The 17,676-nt window shown below is 35.2% G+C and overlaps 1 protein-coding gene across 2 annotated transcripts in view; it reads right to left on the bottom strand.

The window, feature by feature from the left end:
• LOC127949386 (testican-3) overlaps positions 1-17,676 on the bottom strand; it is a 32,433-nt gene continuing 14,757 nt past the window's right edge. For both annotated transcript variants that reach the window (XM_052546513.1, XM_052546512.1), the window contains 8 exons: positions 15,880-15,988; positions 12,907-13,012; positions 12,650-12,749; positions 6,183-6,296; positions 5,835-6,056; positions 4,599-4,661; positions 3,244-3,381; positions 1-1,383 (listed from right to left, as the gene is read on the bottom strand). In XM_052546513.1, coding sequence (XP_052402473.1) covers positions 1,238-1,383; positions 3,244-3,381; positions 4,599-4,661; positions 5,835-6,056; positions 6,183-6,296; positions 12,650-12,749; positions 12,907-13,012; positions 15,880-15,988 — 998 coding nt within the window. In that variant the 3' untranslated portion in view covers positions 1-1,237. The remainder of the gene's footprint in view (positions 1,384-3,243; positions 3,382-4,598; positions 4,662-5,834; positions 6,057-6,182; positions 6,297-12,649; positions 12,750-12,906; positions 13,013-15,879; positions 15,989-17,676) is intronic.

Raw genomic sequence — 17,676 nt, 5'->3', positions numbered from 1 at the left:
TTGTTTTGGTCTGTGTAACTTTATTTGAGCAAATGATACTGTATGTATACTGTAAAAAACAAACAAACCAAAATGTGTTCTCTCTATAACAACAGCTGGACAACACTGATAAAGGTGGTTCCTTTGACCTCGGAAATGGATTATCAAACTCATTAGACCAAACTTTTTTTCCCCCATAGAAAACACCACAAAGTCCATAGAAGGAAATTTATATTTTCATATGCACATCATGAAAACAGATCTGACAGAAAATGCAGAAGCACTGAGAGGGAAGAGAAGAATAAGTGACAGCAGCAGCATCTATCGTATGATTTGTCGTCTACAGTAACATATCGAAACTAACTAATTTTCACTTTCTCCCATAGACCAAAACAACAGAGAATGTGACGCAAAACCTCTCTTTTTTTAGATTCATACGGCAGTCAAGTTCTATATTCTAACACTGAATATCTTCTGCTTTCTTTATCCCCAGACCTTTTCAACCGCTCCTCCATGTTGCATCAAAGGCACCTCATGCCCAAGGACTGCCATTGTGTTTACAAGATAAGTGTGTGTGAGTATGTGTGTGTGTTTAAGCCTCTGTAAATAGCATGACTCTGTTTTCTTCTAACACCGACTGCAGTCACATGGATTTTATTGTGCGGTCACTCTAGGCCGGGTCTTAATTTCATTTCCTCTAAAATGTCCACATTTACATATCAAACATTGAATACATTTTGATAGATTTTTTTTCTCCATAAGTTTAAGTATTCATTCTGCTGATGAAAAAAAATGTCAATGTAGGTATGTGATTTATGGTGAACCTTTATGAGATGTATGAATATGGATGTTAGCTCCTCATGGCATGATGTGAAATCACATCCTGTCAGGTGCAGAGTTACAGAGCGAATTGCTCATGAAATCATGACATGTCAGGTGTGTTGGCATGTATTTGTGTGCCATGTTTATAAGTGCAAACACTGAACCCTCAATAATTTCTCTTCAAACCTGCAAAGTCTGTCCATATATGTTTTAACTTTGGATGAATATAAGAAAAGTAATACAAATGAAATGTGGTTATTAATTTTGTACAAATATTATACGGCACAGGGGTAGATGAACCCTTTAGTAATGTTAGTCCTGCACTCTGCCGAGATCAGCTAGAAACGTGCTTTAAGGCCAAATGAAAGTCTGTCATTTATTTGGTTCCTTGTTTTAAAATGTTTTAAAATAATTGAAAAAAAGAGCGGAAAACGGATTATGATAGGTACCCATACTCATCATCAATCTGTTCATATTCATCATCATCATCTCCCATCTCCTCTTCATCATTTACAACATCACCATCTTCATCGTCTGAGAGCAGAGAGTCACCGCTGCCGAAATCTCCAGAAGACTCCACGGCTGCAAGGAAAAACAGTAGCTGTTTTCAGTTCCTGACTTCTAGCTGTTAAAATGACACACTTTTCTTGAGTTGAAGGTTTTGGAATGCTTAAGATTTTTTATTTTTTTAGATGAAATATTTTTATTCAGAAAGGATGCATTTAACTAATAAAACGTTTAATGAATAGAAGAATAATGTTACAAAAAAGATTTCGATTTTAAATTAATGGCATTGCTTTGCATTTTCTGTTCATCAAAGAGTCTTGAAAAATATGTAGCACGTGTATCATGTATCCTGTTTCCACAAAAATATTAAGAAGAAAGTAGTGTTTTCAACATCAACCAAATCAGAATATGTGACCCTGGACCACAAAATCAAAACCTAACATCTTTTCTTTTTACAAATGTATATGTTGTATGAAAATCTGAATAAATATGCTTTCTATTTAAGAGTGAAGTGACATTCAGACAAGTATGGTAACCCATACTCAGAATTTGTGCTCTGCATTTAACCCATCCGAAATGCACACACACAGAGCAGTGAACACACACACACACACACACTGTGAGCACACACCCGGAGCAGTGGGCAGCCATTTATGCTGCGGCGCCCGGGGAGCAGTTGGGGGTTCGATGCCTTGCTCAAGGGCACCCAAGTCTTGGTATTGAAGGTGGAGAGAGAGCTGTTCATGCACTACCCCCACCCACAATTCCGTCCGGCCCAAGACTAGAACTCACAACCCTTCGATTGGGAGTCCAACCCTCTAACCATTAGGCCACGACTTCCCTTTATGCATGGTTTGTTAGGATAGGGCAATATTTGGCAGAGATACAACTATTTGAATTTTTTATATACATTAATACTAGTGTAACATGAAACATGATCATCATCTTTACTTGATGTCCTAATCTTTTTTGGCATAAGAGAGAGAAAAAAGCATAATTTATAAAGACTTTATAAAGCATAAAGAGACACACAGTGTGTTGTTGGCTATTGCTACAAATATACCTGGTTTTGTGGTCCAGGGTCACATAAAATGATTTCTAAAGGATCACTAACATTGAGGAATGGAGTAATGGCTGCAAAACTCAATTTATCATCAAAGATTATTACAATTTCAATTAAACTGTTTCACAATATTATGGTTTTATTGGCTGGTGAACATAAGTTTTATTTATTCATAAACATCTTAAAAATCTTACTAACCCCAATCTTTGAATGGTAGTATAGTATTAATGTCAAATGGTTTAATAATAATTTAACCAGTCATTTGTTACAGTATATTTGGTTGCATATTTTCTTTTGAACTTTTCTGGAATGTGAACACAAGACCCCTTCAGACTCATGCATTAAAAAGTGTTCTCATGCACAGTGTATTGTAGATGAATTTTAAGCATCATGCACTGTTTGGGCTCATTTTATTCAAAAACACTTTCACACAAGATAGATTTTTTTGTTTTTTCAGCATCTCACGCCATGAACAACACTTAAAAAATGTGTCATGTTAAAAACAGTGAGCTGTGGCACAACTCTTTATTGGACTCAATAACTAACTGAAGTGATTATTTCACAAACATTTGCTATATTCTGATGGTCAAGATTCCTGCAGTACTATAAATTTACACTACTTGTTTTGTATACTCCAGATTGTATAATGTTTTTTTTGTTTTGAATTGAGATCAATTTGTATGACCTTTATAATCTATTAGCTAATTAACTTGCCGTTCCAGTTGGAAGGATTAAAATGCTAAATGTAAAATGATCAGTTATCACATCAGCCTAAAAGTCATTGATTCCATACATTGTACAGATTAAAAGCAATACTTATTTGACTTTTTTTCAAAAATATCTGAAGTGTCAAATGATGCAGTCCCTCTTACCACAGTCAGCAGGGCCGTGGGTATGAGACCCAGCCATCTCATTTCCATAGCGGTCCACACACCAGCACTGACCACTGCTGCCATGACACTGGTGAGGCCTGTAGAAGCCATCCTCATCACAGGAGGGGATGTACGGACCTACACACACATATTAGCGTCAGTCCTAATGTCAGGAAACATTACATCACAGGCCAGATTATACACCGCCACCGAGTGTGTTTCACAGCCACGCTCACATAGATATGGAGATGATATATTCAATGTCAAAGAACATAACTGTCACCTCCGAGAGCTTGCTCTCTGTGTCTCTCACGCACATTCATTGCATTTCAACTTCACAGATTCTTTCTACTGAATTACTGTAGTCAAGTTTTTTTTCTCTCTTTCTCTCTTTTTTTGTCTTTTTATAATTCAGTGCCGGAAGGCATAGAGCCGTCACTGTGCGTTCCACTCAGGGGAGAAACAGCAGTTAAAAATATCCTTCTTTTCATGTCCAATTTCCCCTCATCTCATTCCCCTGTTCAAATTAAACACACGACCTTCAGAGTGAGGGAAAGAAACTCTTGAGTGATTTCTAGCTTTAATAGATTTATTGTTGGCTTCCCTCTGGTTGATACCTTGGTTGTACTGAAACTGTGTTTAGGTTGCGATGACATTGAGATGGTTATTAAATGCTACTGCTTTCTAACATGGTGGGAAATGCTGGGGGAAAATACTGGTAACATTGCAAGTCTGGTGTTTATAGCTGAGGTTTACCAAGTATTATGATTTAGGATGTTTGAATAACATAACAGATTTTTTGTCTGTAAAAACAGTTACAATGTTAAATATTTTTTACAGTTTAAAACTATTTTCTGTTTTGATATATTTTCAAATGAAATGTATTCCTATGATGACAAAGCTGAACTTTTCAGCCGCCATTACTCCAGTCTTCAGTGCTATACTGTAAGATTCTTTAGAAATGTTAAAAACAGGTGTGCTGCTTATTTTTGTGGATTTTATTTTTCTCCAGGATTCTTTTCAAAATATATGAAGTTTGAATTAACAGCCTTTAAAATGGAAAATAAATGTAAAAAGTCACTTATGATTTAATGAATTTAATGCATCCTTGGTGAATAAAAGTATATATATATAGTTTTACTGACCCCAAACATTTGAACAAGTGTTACGTGTGTTTTTAAAAGAATTGTACTTAGATTAAGATGGATTTACTTTGATTTTAGATAGCTGCTGGCAGATTTTGGAACTGGGACAAGGATAACTCCATTAAACATGATCTTGCATTACAAACAAGGACCACTTTGTCCTTGAGAAAATTACATGTATAGACCAAACACACAAGAGAATGAACTTACCCAGTAATTTCTTCCCAGCTTGCTGTTTGTGGATGATGGTGATCTCTGACTGGCAGGGAGCCTCTGAAACACATTGATTTCAGATCAACAGTGAGAAAGATTCCTCTGATAGAGAGATTATAACTACATCTCATTTAGTATTTAAATATCTCAGAACTAGATTATCCCACAATGCTGCATAATTTCTAGAATGTCTTTCGGTTGTAACGGTCCTAATTTTCTTCCTCAGATGAATTTACACACCAGAATGTGCGTGCTTTGTACAGTAGACTATAACACTTTACAATAAGGTTCTATATGATATTAATACTATTTTAACATTATTTATTAATTTTAACTTGCATTATGAACCTACCTTACATGTATGAACAATTGTATATTTATAAATTAACATTAAGATCAATTAATTTGACATTTTGTTTAAAAATAGTGGTAGTTCAGAACAAATTAACTAATGTTAATCTTATTCAATAATCTATATACTCTGGAATGCATAATTCACATTGGTAAATTATGGCATTGACTGCTAAAAATATTTTTGCTTAATACTGCTAAACTATATTTGAGCTTTGACTTCTTTCATGTCCGTTCACGTCAAGGTCCTGATCTCCCTGTTAGGGTTTATTAAGCCTTATGCAACTGTTTTGTAACTTTAATGTATTTAGTCCTATTAGTTAATGTGCTTGTGTGAAGGTTTCTTAGCTAGTACTACAGTATATGAATACATCTTGGAGTTTGGCTGTGAGAAAGTAGTTCTTTATCTTGAAAGACAGACACCTTCATTACTGAAATGCTGGAAATTATTTACAAGAACGATGTTTTATCTAATCATTTGAAATGGGCCATTGTCATGGCAGCAACTGGTATGCAATATAACTTTAAAATACGTATTATATACAATTATGTACATTAAATATATAAACCAAGTAGCTGAGTCAAATGTTTACCTTATGGTAATTAGAGGATGCATTCATTTGTTGCTAATTTTCACATTAAAAAAAAGACATCCCTCATTTTGAGATAAAACGTAACAGAAAACCATTTTCCTATTAATTCAATATAAATGTTTTAATTGTCCAAGCAATGTAATTGATCACTTGAGAATCAGAAACTCGCACCTCCACCATGAATTTATCTTCATTTGAACACATAAATATTTTACAATTGAAGAGCCATGCAGATGGATTTTTACCGATGTCAGCCTGAGAAACAATTATGAATTGGACTGAAGTTTACCTTGATATCTCTGAAAGCAAGAACACCACTCCTGGCTGGAAACAAGCCTGTCTCTGTCTGTGTCACATGACCTGAGGAAGGCTTTAGTGCACACATCACTCTTCTCCGAGCTCAGGCTGGACAGCTCTGATTGTTCGAGCTGAAGGTCAAAGTTTGTGTCCAGTCTGGAGAACATCCAGCCCAGAGAGTCCTTACAGAGGGGAACCTTACTCATGTCAACCTCTACAAAGACATACAGAGAGGTCGCAGAGAGATCTTTAATTTGACATTGATTTCATTATCATGGTTATTAGGTCAGCAATAATATTAGCAGTTCAGATGTGTGTGTGTATGTGTGCATTTGCTTACTCTTTTCTGGCTTCTGGAACTTGTATTTCTTGCTGGGATTGCCACTCTCGTGAAGAACTGTGATCCACTCTCGTAATCTGCTGACCACTTCAATCATCTCTGCATTACCACATCCTACACAGAAAAACACAGAACAGGTTCAAAATAAAAAAATCGCACTTTTTTTCAAAGAGAAATCTTTTTTTTTTTGGAATAATGTTTAGAGGCTGTCAGGTTAAGCAATGACATGTGTTCCTGTAGCAGTCACGAATCAGTGCAAATTCATTTTAAAAAGACTGTTTAGTTGCAGAATTTCCTGTGAAAGATTACACTAACCATAATCTTTTGTGATTATAGAACAGTCATGACTGGTATGTTCTACAATAAATACAATAGTTATTTAGAAGAAGAAAATAAATATGATTCAAGTTCACATTTTTATTTTATGTGGTTTTTAGCATTTTTAATTAGGTTTCAATTTGATTATAATAATTTATATAATATAATATATATATATATATATATTAAATATAAATAATATAATAAATCAACTTAAATAAACCTAAGCACCAACAAAGTAATACAAATAAACATCCTCTCATTTTCAACTGCTTTTATTTCAAGCTAATTTCTAACATGTTAAAATATTTGTAGCACTTCTGTCTTAAGTGTCTTACATTATCTGCCGTCCTCAAGCCTCAGGACTATGACCTCTTCACACAATGTGATCAGGACATTCTTCTGCTGTTTTTCAGAGTCAGTAGAAAGGTTTCTCTCCTGTCCTAAGTTATTGCATCTGTGACCTTCATTGTCTATTGCCTGTAAACCGTAAGAGTCTTAAGGACTGTTCCACTGGTGCCTGTGCAATAATTGTTTATGGTTCATTGAGCAGGCATGAAAAATCATTTTTCAAGCCCTTTCCAATAATGATCCGTAAAACTTATTTGGATTTTACATTATAGCATATTATAGATCATCCTGAAAAAGAATGAGTATTTTTTATGATTATACTCAGTGACTTAATATCTAATTATCTATACATGTATAGTGCTCAAAACAGTGTCTTTTTTTATACATGTCACAGTCATCATGCCACTTTGGCAGGTGTGAAGCCTGCTATCACATTTAACTTGGCCCAGGTTTCTTTTAAGGGTCATTGGTTCTTTTTAGAGTCAGTGATTGATTGCCAATAAAGACTAGTACACGACAGACCAAATAGAACATAGTTTAGATGCGTTTTAGACTGTAAATAAATAATCTTGTTTATTCTGTGTTCTTTTTTTTTTTTTATAAAAAAGTGTCAAAAATGCCAAGGGCATTTCCAAACTTTTAGAGGTCAATTAAAATAATTTATCATAATTTCTGATCTGTTTAAGTCATTAGCATTGCTTCATGGCTTGAGTAGAATTTAAGCAGGCAGTTTTGTACCCTTTTTTCTATTTCATAAGCTGTACAGCTTTGAATAAAAGGAAATGTGATTCATCTTTGAGCTTGCTGATTTGACTCAAGGCTTATAACACTTTAGTGAAGAGGCTTTTTTTAAATGCCTGTGGAATATCAGGCATTTAATCTATTTAAATGAATGGGAAAATTTCCAAGGCTGCTGAAAAAGTGTTGGGCTTTCTTGACTTTCAAGTACACTATTCTAGCTTTACTGATAACAGCTAAACTTGATTAGTGATAAGGAATAAATAAAATACCCAGGTTCATTGCTGTTTTTCATGAAGCGGAGAGGGACTATGTTCACCTAACAGCTCACCTTTGTGCCTTTAAGGAAGGTACTTAAGTCCAGTAAACCCTCAGGGTGAGGAGAGCAATCCCTGCTATTATTGTCCTGTAGCCAGTAGATTCTGCTTGGTGATGCTCCAGGCTATAAACCCCACAATACTGGATAACATCAGCAATAACTGTGCCTTCTGGTGAAATATGTACTAATCCAATGTATAAACAATTTCTGCATTTGTATTTTCTGCATCCACTACGTTTTGTTTGGATAAGTTCATTAGATTTAACAGTCTGTGTTTGGGGATGGTTTGGGGCATTTGATAAATCTAGTTTTGTTGTATGTAATTAATGAGCGTAACTGATTGAATTCTTGTAGCTAATGCATCATGTGCTGATTGTTGATAAGATGCAGCACTGGAAGGAAGGAAGGGACGGAGCTTTGCATTCACAAGCAGCTGCGAGGGCTTACATTCATGTTCTCTAAGTTTAGATTTGTTCTTTTTCAGTTCTTATGTGCAATGATGAAATGTTTCTAGAGTTCAGCAGAGACACATCGGGCTGTGTTTTCTTTGACATTTTGTATCTGTTTTTTTTTTCTTCTGAAGATCAGTTGTTGCATGTATACAGTATAAAAATGAGATGTTTTTAGTATGTCAGTATAGTCAGTATGGTTTGATGTCTCTTGATGGCTAAACAACAAGATGACAAATAAAAACCCAACGGACAAATTTAAACCCTTGTGGAAACACAAATAAGATGAGAAACAGATTGAAGTAGAAAAAAGCTATTTGTTACAGTGACTTTACAAGAAGTTAGAGGCGATCGTATTTTAAGCATGGTAAAAATCACTGTAATGCACAGCCTTTAGTGGCTTACTGCTTTTATTAAAGTCTGCAATAGCAATATGATAAAAGAGGAAAACTTCCAATAAATGGCTAACTTTAATACTAATTAAAAGGATTCTGTCTTCAACCTTTTGAATGGTAGTGTCTATATGCAAAGCTTTGATCTTGCTGATATTTGACAACTGGGAAAATACAATATTCATGCTTCTCATCCCTTTAGAAATCTATTGTGACCTCATTTCCATTATCTTAAATTTGGTTTGCATTGCTTTCAGCTCTAAGTTGTCACTGTCAATCTTTTGATGGTAAATGTCAGTGAAATTCCACTATAGACCTGAAGCCAAGCAGTTGAAGACAGGACTTATGTTCATTGGGATAACGATGAAAACAAACATTACTGCGCTGTCTTTCTCACACGTACACGCATACACACACTGACACTACCAATCTGGAACAGCAAACATTTAATAAGTTCCTAAGGGATTCAGTAGCTTTGAGATTCTATACAAAATAAGACTAGGCTGGTGTATTGAAATCTCTTTGCTGCTCTCGTTGCAGATGAAAACATGCCAAGTACCCACCCTAAAGTGCACATATCCCTTCCCACAGCTCTAGAGATGAAAGATTGGTTTCAGATATAGAATAATTGGTTGATTCATCAAGTAATGGCATGAGATATTCATCAATACCATTTATGAGAGCTTAAGGGAGAAAAAGAAATTCATAATAGCATATTTCCATACTACTATAATATACTATATATATGTACTTTATATTGTGTGCAGTGTATACAATATACAGTACATATGGGCAAGACATTTATTCTACTAAATTTGACAAAATATGCAGTATACAACAGAAGTGTGATTTTGTAATCTTTTTTTTTCTTTTTTTATAGACTGGCAAGACCTAATATATATTTTTTCAGACAATAATAATAATAAAAATCAGGACGATACAGAGCTCCTGTAATCAGACTCGTACTCGTTAAAATGCCCCGATACCAAACGCTGATACCACACAGCATGTGCCATATTCAGACAAAGAAACAGAAAACAGAACAACAGACAGCAGAATGGAGTTATTAGAGATTAAGGATGTCTACAAAGTATATGTATGCAATGAATATAATGTTAAACATTCAGTATTAACGCCTGTATAGCTGACGTGAGCGAGCTGATAAAGCATGCTGAGTGGATTGAGCACAATGTTGAGTGAATATACCTTTCATCACTGGAAAGTTTGTAGTTCGGTCAGATATGTCAAAAACAAGTAAGTAAAACAATGCACAAGTTACTTAATGGTAGGGAGAGAGAGAGAGAGAGAGAGCAATTCTTACCACACGCATCATTTGGATTAAAATAAATCATAAAAATACCACTATGGGGGATTCACTATAAACATCATTTATTTTTAACCTTAGGCATACATGACTTTGTGACAAAAGTGAATCTAGCAACCTGTGTGAAATGCACTTGGCTGTACTGCCTTCCTTTTCATTCTGCACCAGTACAATACATGCATGCATCGTGCGTGTTTTGCTTGCTTGTGTGTTTCTGTACTATATGAGTGGGTTTGGAATATAAATCGTAGCATGTTTCAGATGTGTCTTCAAATGTGACTTATATTTGTGAAAATATCACAGTTATATATATACAGATTTATAACGAGTGGTTCTGTGGATTATTACAGCAAAGTGCGTGATTATAGCACTAAGCCACTGCAATTGAGCAGCTCTAATGCTATTAAATTACAGATGATGAACCACAGAGCAAAAACATGAACAAAGAAAGTAACAAAAACTTGTAAAATACATTTTAATGGGCATAATTAAATGTGAGAATAACCGAAGGATATAAAGTCAAACCAAAAATTATTCAGAGACCAGATATAATTTCAGATTTTTTGTTTTACTAGTGGGTACACGACACTTTCGTTTATTTATAAAAGTGAGGGTAGCAAAGTAAAGAAAACTTTGATGAATTTTCCACTGTCGGGCCAGTGCGAGCCAGGGTTTAAAACGGGCCGGGCTAATAGCCTCGGGCCAGTCGCACCGAGGCCAGAATAGTGCAGCGTTTCCACTATCGGTCCTGAAGCACCGCTCCGCTTCACTAAAACACACCCTTTACAAACCTCTCAGGAGCAACGTCACACAACCTCATCATTCACCAACAAAGAGAAGTTATCAGAAAACTAAGAAATAAACTGGAACTAGCGTGATCACTAAACGAACATGATAAAAGTGGCCGTTTGTTTGCATGCTTTGTTAAATATTTCAATTCAAAAGCATTGAAGTTTTACTATACAATAAGTGATACATTGATCATAATGAATTAATTTATCAGGACTCCAAATTAGTCACACAGAAATACATTTATTTCTATTTTATTTATTTATTTTTAAGGCTTAAGCGTTATGAAAATAGCCTGTTTATTCAGTCGAGTCTGTTTCTGTTTATTTGTAGCCAAAGTGGCCTATACGTCACATTTAAAATGAATGATAATATCTCTATTTTTATAAAGGCTCCTGAACAAAATTTTATGACAGGCTACTCGGAGCTAAACTCTCGAGACAAGACTTATCACAGATAATATAAGTTAATAAATAAATTCACGATTGTGATAGAGAGAATAAGAAGCTGACGTCTGATTTCTCCAAGTGGCTTCATTTATCATGTTTACTTTGGTAACGTTAATGTTTAGCGTGTATAGTCTTTTGCATTGCTTATATACTAGGGGTGCTCCGATCACGATCTGCAAATAAACACTGAAAATGAAGTGGATTTGCGCCTCTTCTTAGTTAACAATGGCTCTGCGTAGTAACAGCTGCTCTATGTGAAATCACGCACCTGAGGGAATTTACCGCTGATAAGAAAACCGGCTTTACTGACGAGATGCGCATAACGATCGGCCGAAGTTATTTCAAACATTCGCTGATGAATGAAAGGGAGTTTTGAGCTCAGCTTATTTTAAAAAGTCTTTAATGCTGTTGTTATAGATGTGAGCTTTCGGAAATGATCTGCAGCGCTGAGCTCTCCAGACGTGGAGAAACTCCACCTTTTTTCATAACCACTCCTCTAGCCGCGGCTGGCCCGCTTTGTTTATAAATGAAGATATATGATATTTGTTAAATGAATGAATGAATGAATGCTTTTACCCTTGACAGTAAGAGATTGTTTTTGCAATAAATCTCTTATAGTATTTATCTGATGAAAAAAATACAGTAAAAATAGGAATTTTTTTTTTCTGTTTGAATATATTATAAAATGTTATTTATTCCCATGATGGCAAAGTTGAATTTTCAGCAGCCACCAGCCTTCAGTGTCACATGATCTTTCAGAAATCATTCTAATATGCTGAATTGCTTTTATTATTTTTAGTTGTGAAAACAGTTTATTGAAACATTTATTCAGGCGTTTTGATGAATATAATGTTCAACAGAACATTTTATTTTTTTATTAAAAAATAAAAATACTTTTATTTACTATGATTTAAAATCTAAATGCCTTTTAGGTCACTTTCAATATGTTTAATGTACCTTACTGACCCCATAGTGTATATTTTAGGATGTGAAAAACTTAGGGAAGATGGGGAAAAAAAGCTTTTTACTTGATGGTTACATCTCCTGACATTTAAAAACGTTCTTAAAAATTGACATAAATGGATTTTGAAACCATTTGAAACCACCAAGAATATCAAGGATATTTCACATTTGATTTAAAATCGAATCTTAAAGCATTTTCATTTTCTTTATTGTGGACACCCTTACTTGTCACTGACCCATATGTTTATCACATTCATAATGCATAATGCATGTTCAGTGTGTATGGTACAATATGCAGTGCACATATTCCTTTCAAAACAAAGGAAGTGTTTGTGTGCAAGTCCTCATGAGTCAACTGCATCAAAGTGTGTGTACCTCTCTTCTCTGCTGGATTTCCTGAAGGGCAGGGACACTGTCCTGGACACTTCACAGAAATCTGCTTCCCAGAGATGCAAGCTTGATATTCTAGTTTACACTAAAACACACACACACAAAAGCTGAGATTAGATAAGTAAAGTACATTGTTGATCGAGGACTAATCTCTTGGTTGATGAAAAGCACTTCAGACAGTAAACACATAGAAATACACACACACAGCGACCGTTCTCACAAACAGGTAGTGTGTGTGTTACCTTGGTGGAGTAAGTGTGTCCATCTGTTCCGCAAACAGGTGAAGGGTGCACAACTGGACATCTTTTGCATTTCAGAAGTTGTGAGTTCATATTCATGTCCTTAAAACTGCACACACAAAGAGAGATTATTCTTTTAACACAAATAGAACTTAAACGTACAGTATGGGATTTTTGGCCACCAGGGGTCACTCAATCAAAATAATAACATAAGATGTACTTTGATGGCATCGGGAAAGAGCGTAGGCTCATGGGAGTTGTTGTTCATTGGAACACCTGCTCTGTCGCTCCCTATCATTCCTCACTCATTCTAACTTAGTATTTTTTTACAATCACGTCTTTTCGAACGGAGAGATATATGAATTATGAGACCCCTATCAAATCAATATTCCATCTAGCTAGTAGTAATATATGTTAAAAAAACACGGTCACCTTTCGTTAATAATTATAATTACGTTTATACTATGATATCGAACAAGATAGTGAACTGCATTTGAAGCTACTTTATCCAGCTAGATATAGAACAAATGTAGATTTATATTATACTATACATGAAAGCCAGTCCGTCTGCGTTTTACACAAGACATCATCGTTTCACAAAATATACGGATAGATACAGTTAGCTGAATGGATGCATACCTGTTTATCAGAATGCAAGCGAGTTCGGCATCTCTCTGTAGTTTCAGCTTGTCACGAAACCCTATCTTGGAAATGCAACTCCAATATTTACTCGTGTCTTGTTTCTTATCTTGTCCCAAAACCTTCTCGGGTCATTTATTATTTTACCCGTACGTTTGCGCTTCACAGAACGTGCAGGCAAAGCATAATCATGATCCATAACTAAGTTATTGATTGAGGTATAAATACGAATATAAGCAATATAAATATAAAATATAATAGTCTCGATCAAGGCTAGCTACTACTTTTTCTTCTTCGTCTCGTTGCTTCTGTTCACCTTTGTATTTGGCGGTTCCGCAGGAAGTTAGATAAACTAGAGGGGTCAAAGTTTATAGGACGCCATAGACGGGCGACAAAACAGAAATAAAGAAATGTGCCGTGTCTTCTAATTAAACTAGAATTTTCTCCGGATTTGAAAGTTTGTGGAAACTGTCGGGATAATGTAAGTACACAACTAAAAAATATATATAACATAGATATAGTGATTTCCGCTATTTTTAAAGCAAAAAAATTACATATTGCGCCTTTAACAATATTGATCTTAAGAAATGCAGCCAGTTTTGATCTGTCCTCTTCCTATGATCTCTTGTTCTGATTCATCCGGCGACCCCATCAATCTAAATGTATTAATATTATGAACCAACAGTATAAAACATTATTAATATGACAGGATGAATCAGAAAGCTGGTAATTTTGGGTTTCAAAATTATGTGTTTCACATAAACACAGTTTGGTCATGCTGGTCAACACAAATCATATTTATTCTCATTTGAAGTGAGCATCTTCATATTTTATTTTATTTATTTAAAGTTTTGTTCATGGGTTTTAAGGATGAGGGGATTTTTGATTCCAAAGCAATATTTGCCAATCCAGAATTAAATGCAGTTTGACACAGTTTTACACAGTTTGAAATTTGATTTATTTTTTTGATTGAGCACTAAAAATGCTTTTAAAGCCAACTTGGATGTGTATAATCTCTTCCAAGTGAATATGCGTCAAATAATTTAATTGGTCTCTAACACAGATGGTATTGTTAACTAGGGGGCTGCAACCCACTAGAGGGCCACAAGTAATTTTGAAAGTGTGTTTTCTAGACCTTTGCTTTGAATATTATTCTGGACCATAAAGGGCCTTGGAGTCAAAAAAAAGTTGAGAACCTATGCTCCAATATCACTTTTGACATTATATAAAGCGTTTTCTTTCTTTAAAAGGTTGATAAACATTTTATTTTATTGTTTAACTATACACATTTATATGATAAGCTGCATTTGATATTTTTCCCTCATGTTCACAACCCTGTATAACAGAATTGTGACCCCTTTTGCATTGAGTGCCTTCAGTTGAGAATGAAATGTCGTTTTCCCCCCATATTTCTGTCATTTATACTTCTCTTTTTCTAAACTTCTCTTCAATATCCCTCTTTGTTTATGTTTCACACAACCCAGAAACACATGCTATCACCCCCAACTCACCACCTGATTAGTTTCATAACAATCACTGTTGACAACTCTAGCTTGCAAAATCCAGGTCAGTGTGTGCCTTATTTTCACATCTCGGTCACAAACACACACTCTTTCTCTCTATCTCTCAGAAGAACTCATTTCCCAGATTTGGCAGGCAAGTATGCCCAGTTAGTTCCAGTATAGGTTGACTGGGTAAGAACATAGAACAGCCCTTGTTTCCTCTCAAAAACTTTTTTGCCTTACTTGTACCATGAACATTTACCATGCTAAATCAATGTTTACCAAAATTCAAAAAATTCTTCAGCAAGTCCATAACTAGTGCAAATGTTTACCTATTTACATACTCTAACAAAATCAATTAATATTAGCGCATTTCTTTTTGGAAAACATCTAAATAAAACATCTTTTGTTATCCACATATGTATTTGTTTAGTTTGCAGGGGACTTGGCTTGGAGAAAATATGGAATTATTACAAACTGAAAACTGGACCAGCTGTTAATTTAATATTTGGTAGCACAGCCATTGGAGAGTTCCAAAACCTCTACTGGCATTCAATGTTTTACTCAAACTGCAGTTTTCAGAATTCTCCAGTAGTATTCAGTATAAATTACTTCTGGACACACTGTTTTCAACCATTCCTGTTTGTTTTGTGAAGTTTTCTAGATCACTGACCCATGATGTATGACCGAGATATTACGGTCTCAAAATGTTTGTAACTCAAGATGTCATGCACAGATTCAAAGCAGCAAGTTTGGGCATAACCTGTATGATGTTTTTACTAATGTTTAAGTAATGGGCAGAAACTCTGAGTCAGATAGTGTGTAGGACGTTTACCTCACTCTACGTTGACTAACACAGGTGGGTGTTTGGTAATCTTCAGCCACACACACTTTATGGCGGCCACATTTTATCTTGAGGCACGGGTCTTTGGCAGGGTCCAGAGCTGAAATGCATATAAAAAATAAACTTATAGCCTATGTATACAAACAATAAAAACAGATGAACACACAGCAAATACTGAATATGTGAATACTGTTATATATAGGTCACATGGTGAGAACTCAACAAGAATGAACTGTGAACACTGATAGTGTTGTTTACTGCACACAGTCTGTGTTGTTTTAGCACCAGCTTTACTGGAAATTGAATTGGCAAACTCTAATCAGACTAATTTAAATACAATGCTGCACGCTGGACATGAAGCGCTGTGCCATGTCTCAACTAGGTCATCTCACAGGTGTCTCCCAACGGACACAAGGAAACAGTTCAAAACTGTTTATCTAATCCCCAAATAGGCACTTAAGACTGAACAAAGTGGCACCAATGAGTTTGAAGCTCTTTGCTTAAAAAAAAAAAAAAACTGCAAACAGAAAGAACAAATGCTATCTGTATATTACTATAGCTTTCTAGTCTATACGATGATTACAAACTTTGTTCAAGCCACAGAAAGACAAGTATCTTGTACCTGATCTTCCAGACTGGGATAAAGTTTAAAGTTTACCCAAAAATCATCAATTACTAATTATGTCAATTGTCAATTATTCTCATGTCATTCCAAACCCATAAGATTTTGAGCATCTTCAAAATGCTTTACAACTAAAATTGATTCTACAAAATGTTCATAGAACATAGAATGTCGAGGAAAAGTTCATTTATTACGACTCAAATTGTGGAACTTGTGTATTAAATAAATTAAATGCACACAGACTGAAGTAGTTCAAGTCTTTGCATGGTTCTTTTAATTGTGATGATTTTGGCTCACATTTAACAAAAACCCACCAATTCACTATCTCAACAAATTAGAATACTTCATAAAACCAATATATATATATATAAAAAAAAAACATTTAGTGAATTGTTGGCCTTCTGGAAAGTATGTTAATTTACTGTATATGTACTTAATACTTGGTAGGGGCTCCTTTTGCTTTAATTACTGCCTCAATTTGGCATGGCATGGAGGTAGGGCTGTGCAAAAAATCTAATTCAATTTTCACGCACATCTAATCAGTAAAGACGCTCCTGTAATTAGAAGTATATCCCCAGCACGTGCGTTCAGATCAGGGTTGCCAGATTTTCACAACAAATCCTGCCCAGCTGCTTCTCAAAACTAGTCAAAAACTAGCCGGTTGGCATTTACTACACCAAGCTGTAATCCACTGACAATCTACACAAAATCGATGTAAAAATCACAGGCAATTCTTTGTCGATTTTGAAAACGATTTTGTGTTAGTTGTCGGTAGACCAGTGTTGCCAAGTCTGCGATTGTTTTTCATGTCCGCGGTTTGAAGCAACCCCAATACCAACAACGTGATATTTAGCCCCTAAAATGCTAATTTTACCAAGGCAACCCTGCTAAAAAACGTATATTTTAACCAACACCAGCAGATGACATTGCACCCCAAATCATTACAGACTGTGGCAACTTAACACTGGACTTCAAGCAACTTGGGCTATGAGATTCTCCACCCTTCCTCCAGACTCTAGGACCATGGTTTACAAAATTAAATAAAAAACTTGCTATCATCTGAAAAAAAAGGCTTTGGACCAATGTCAACAATCCAGTTCTTCTTCTCCTTAGTTCCATTTAACTCTCTGTTAACATGCTTGGATACAGCACTCTGTGAAAAGCCA

Source organism: Carassius gibelio, chromosome B1 (assembly GCF_023724105.1).
Source record: "Carassius gibelio isolate Cgi1373 ecotype wild population from Czech Republic chromosome B1, carGib1.2-hapl.c, whole genome shotgun sequence".
Lineage (NCBI taxonomy): Eukaryota > Metazoa > Chordata > Actinopteri > Cypriniformes > Cyprinidae > Carassius > Carassius gibelio.
This window is presented reverse-complemented; position numbering and strand designations above follow the sequence as displayed.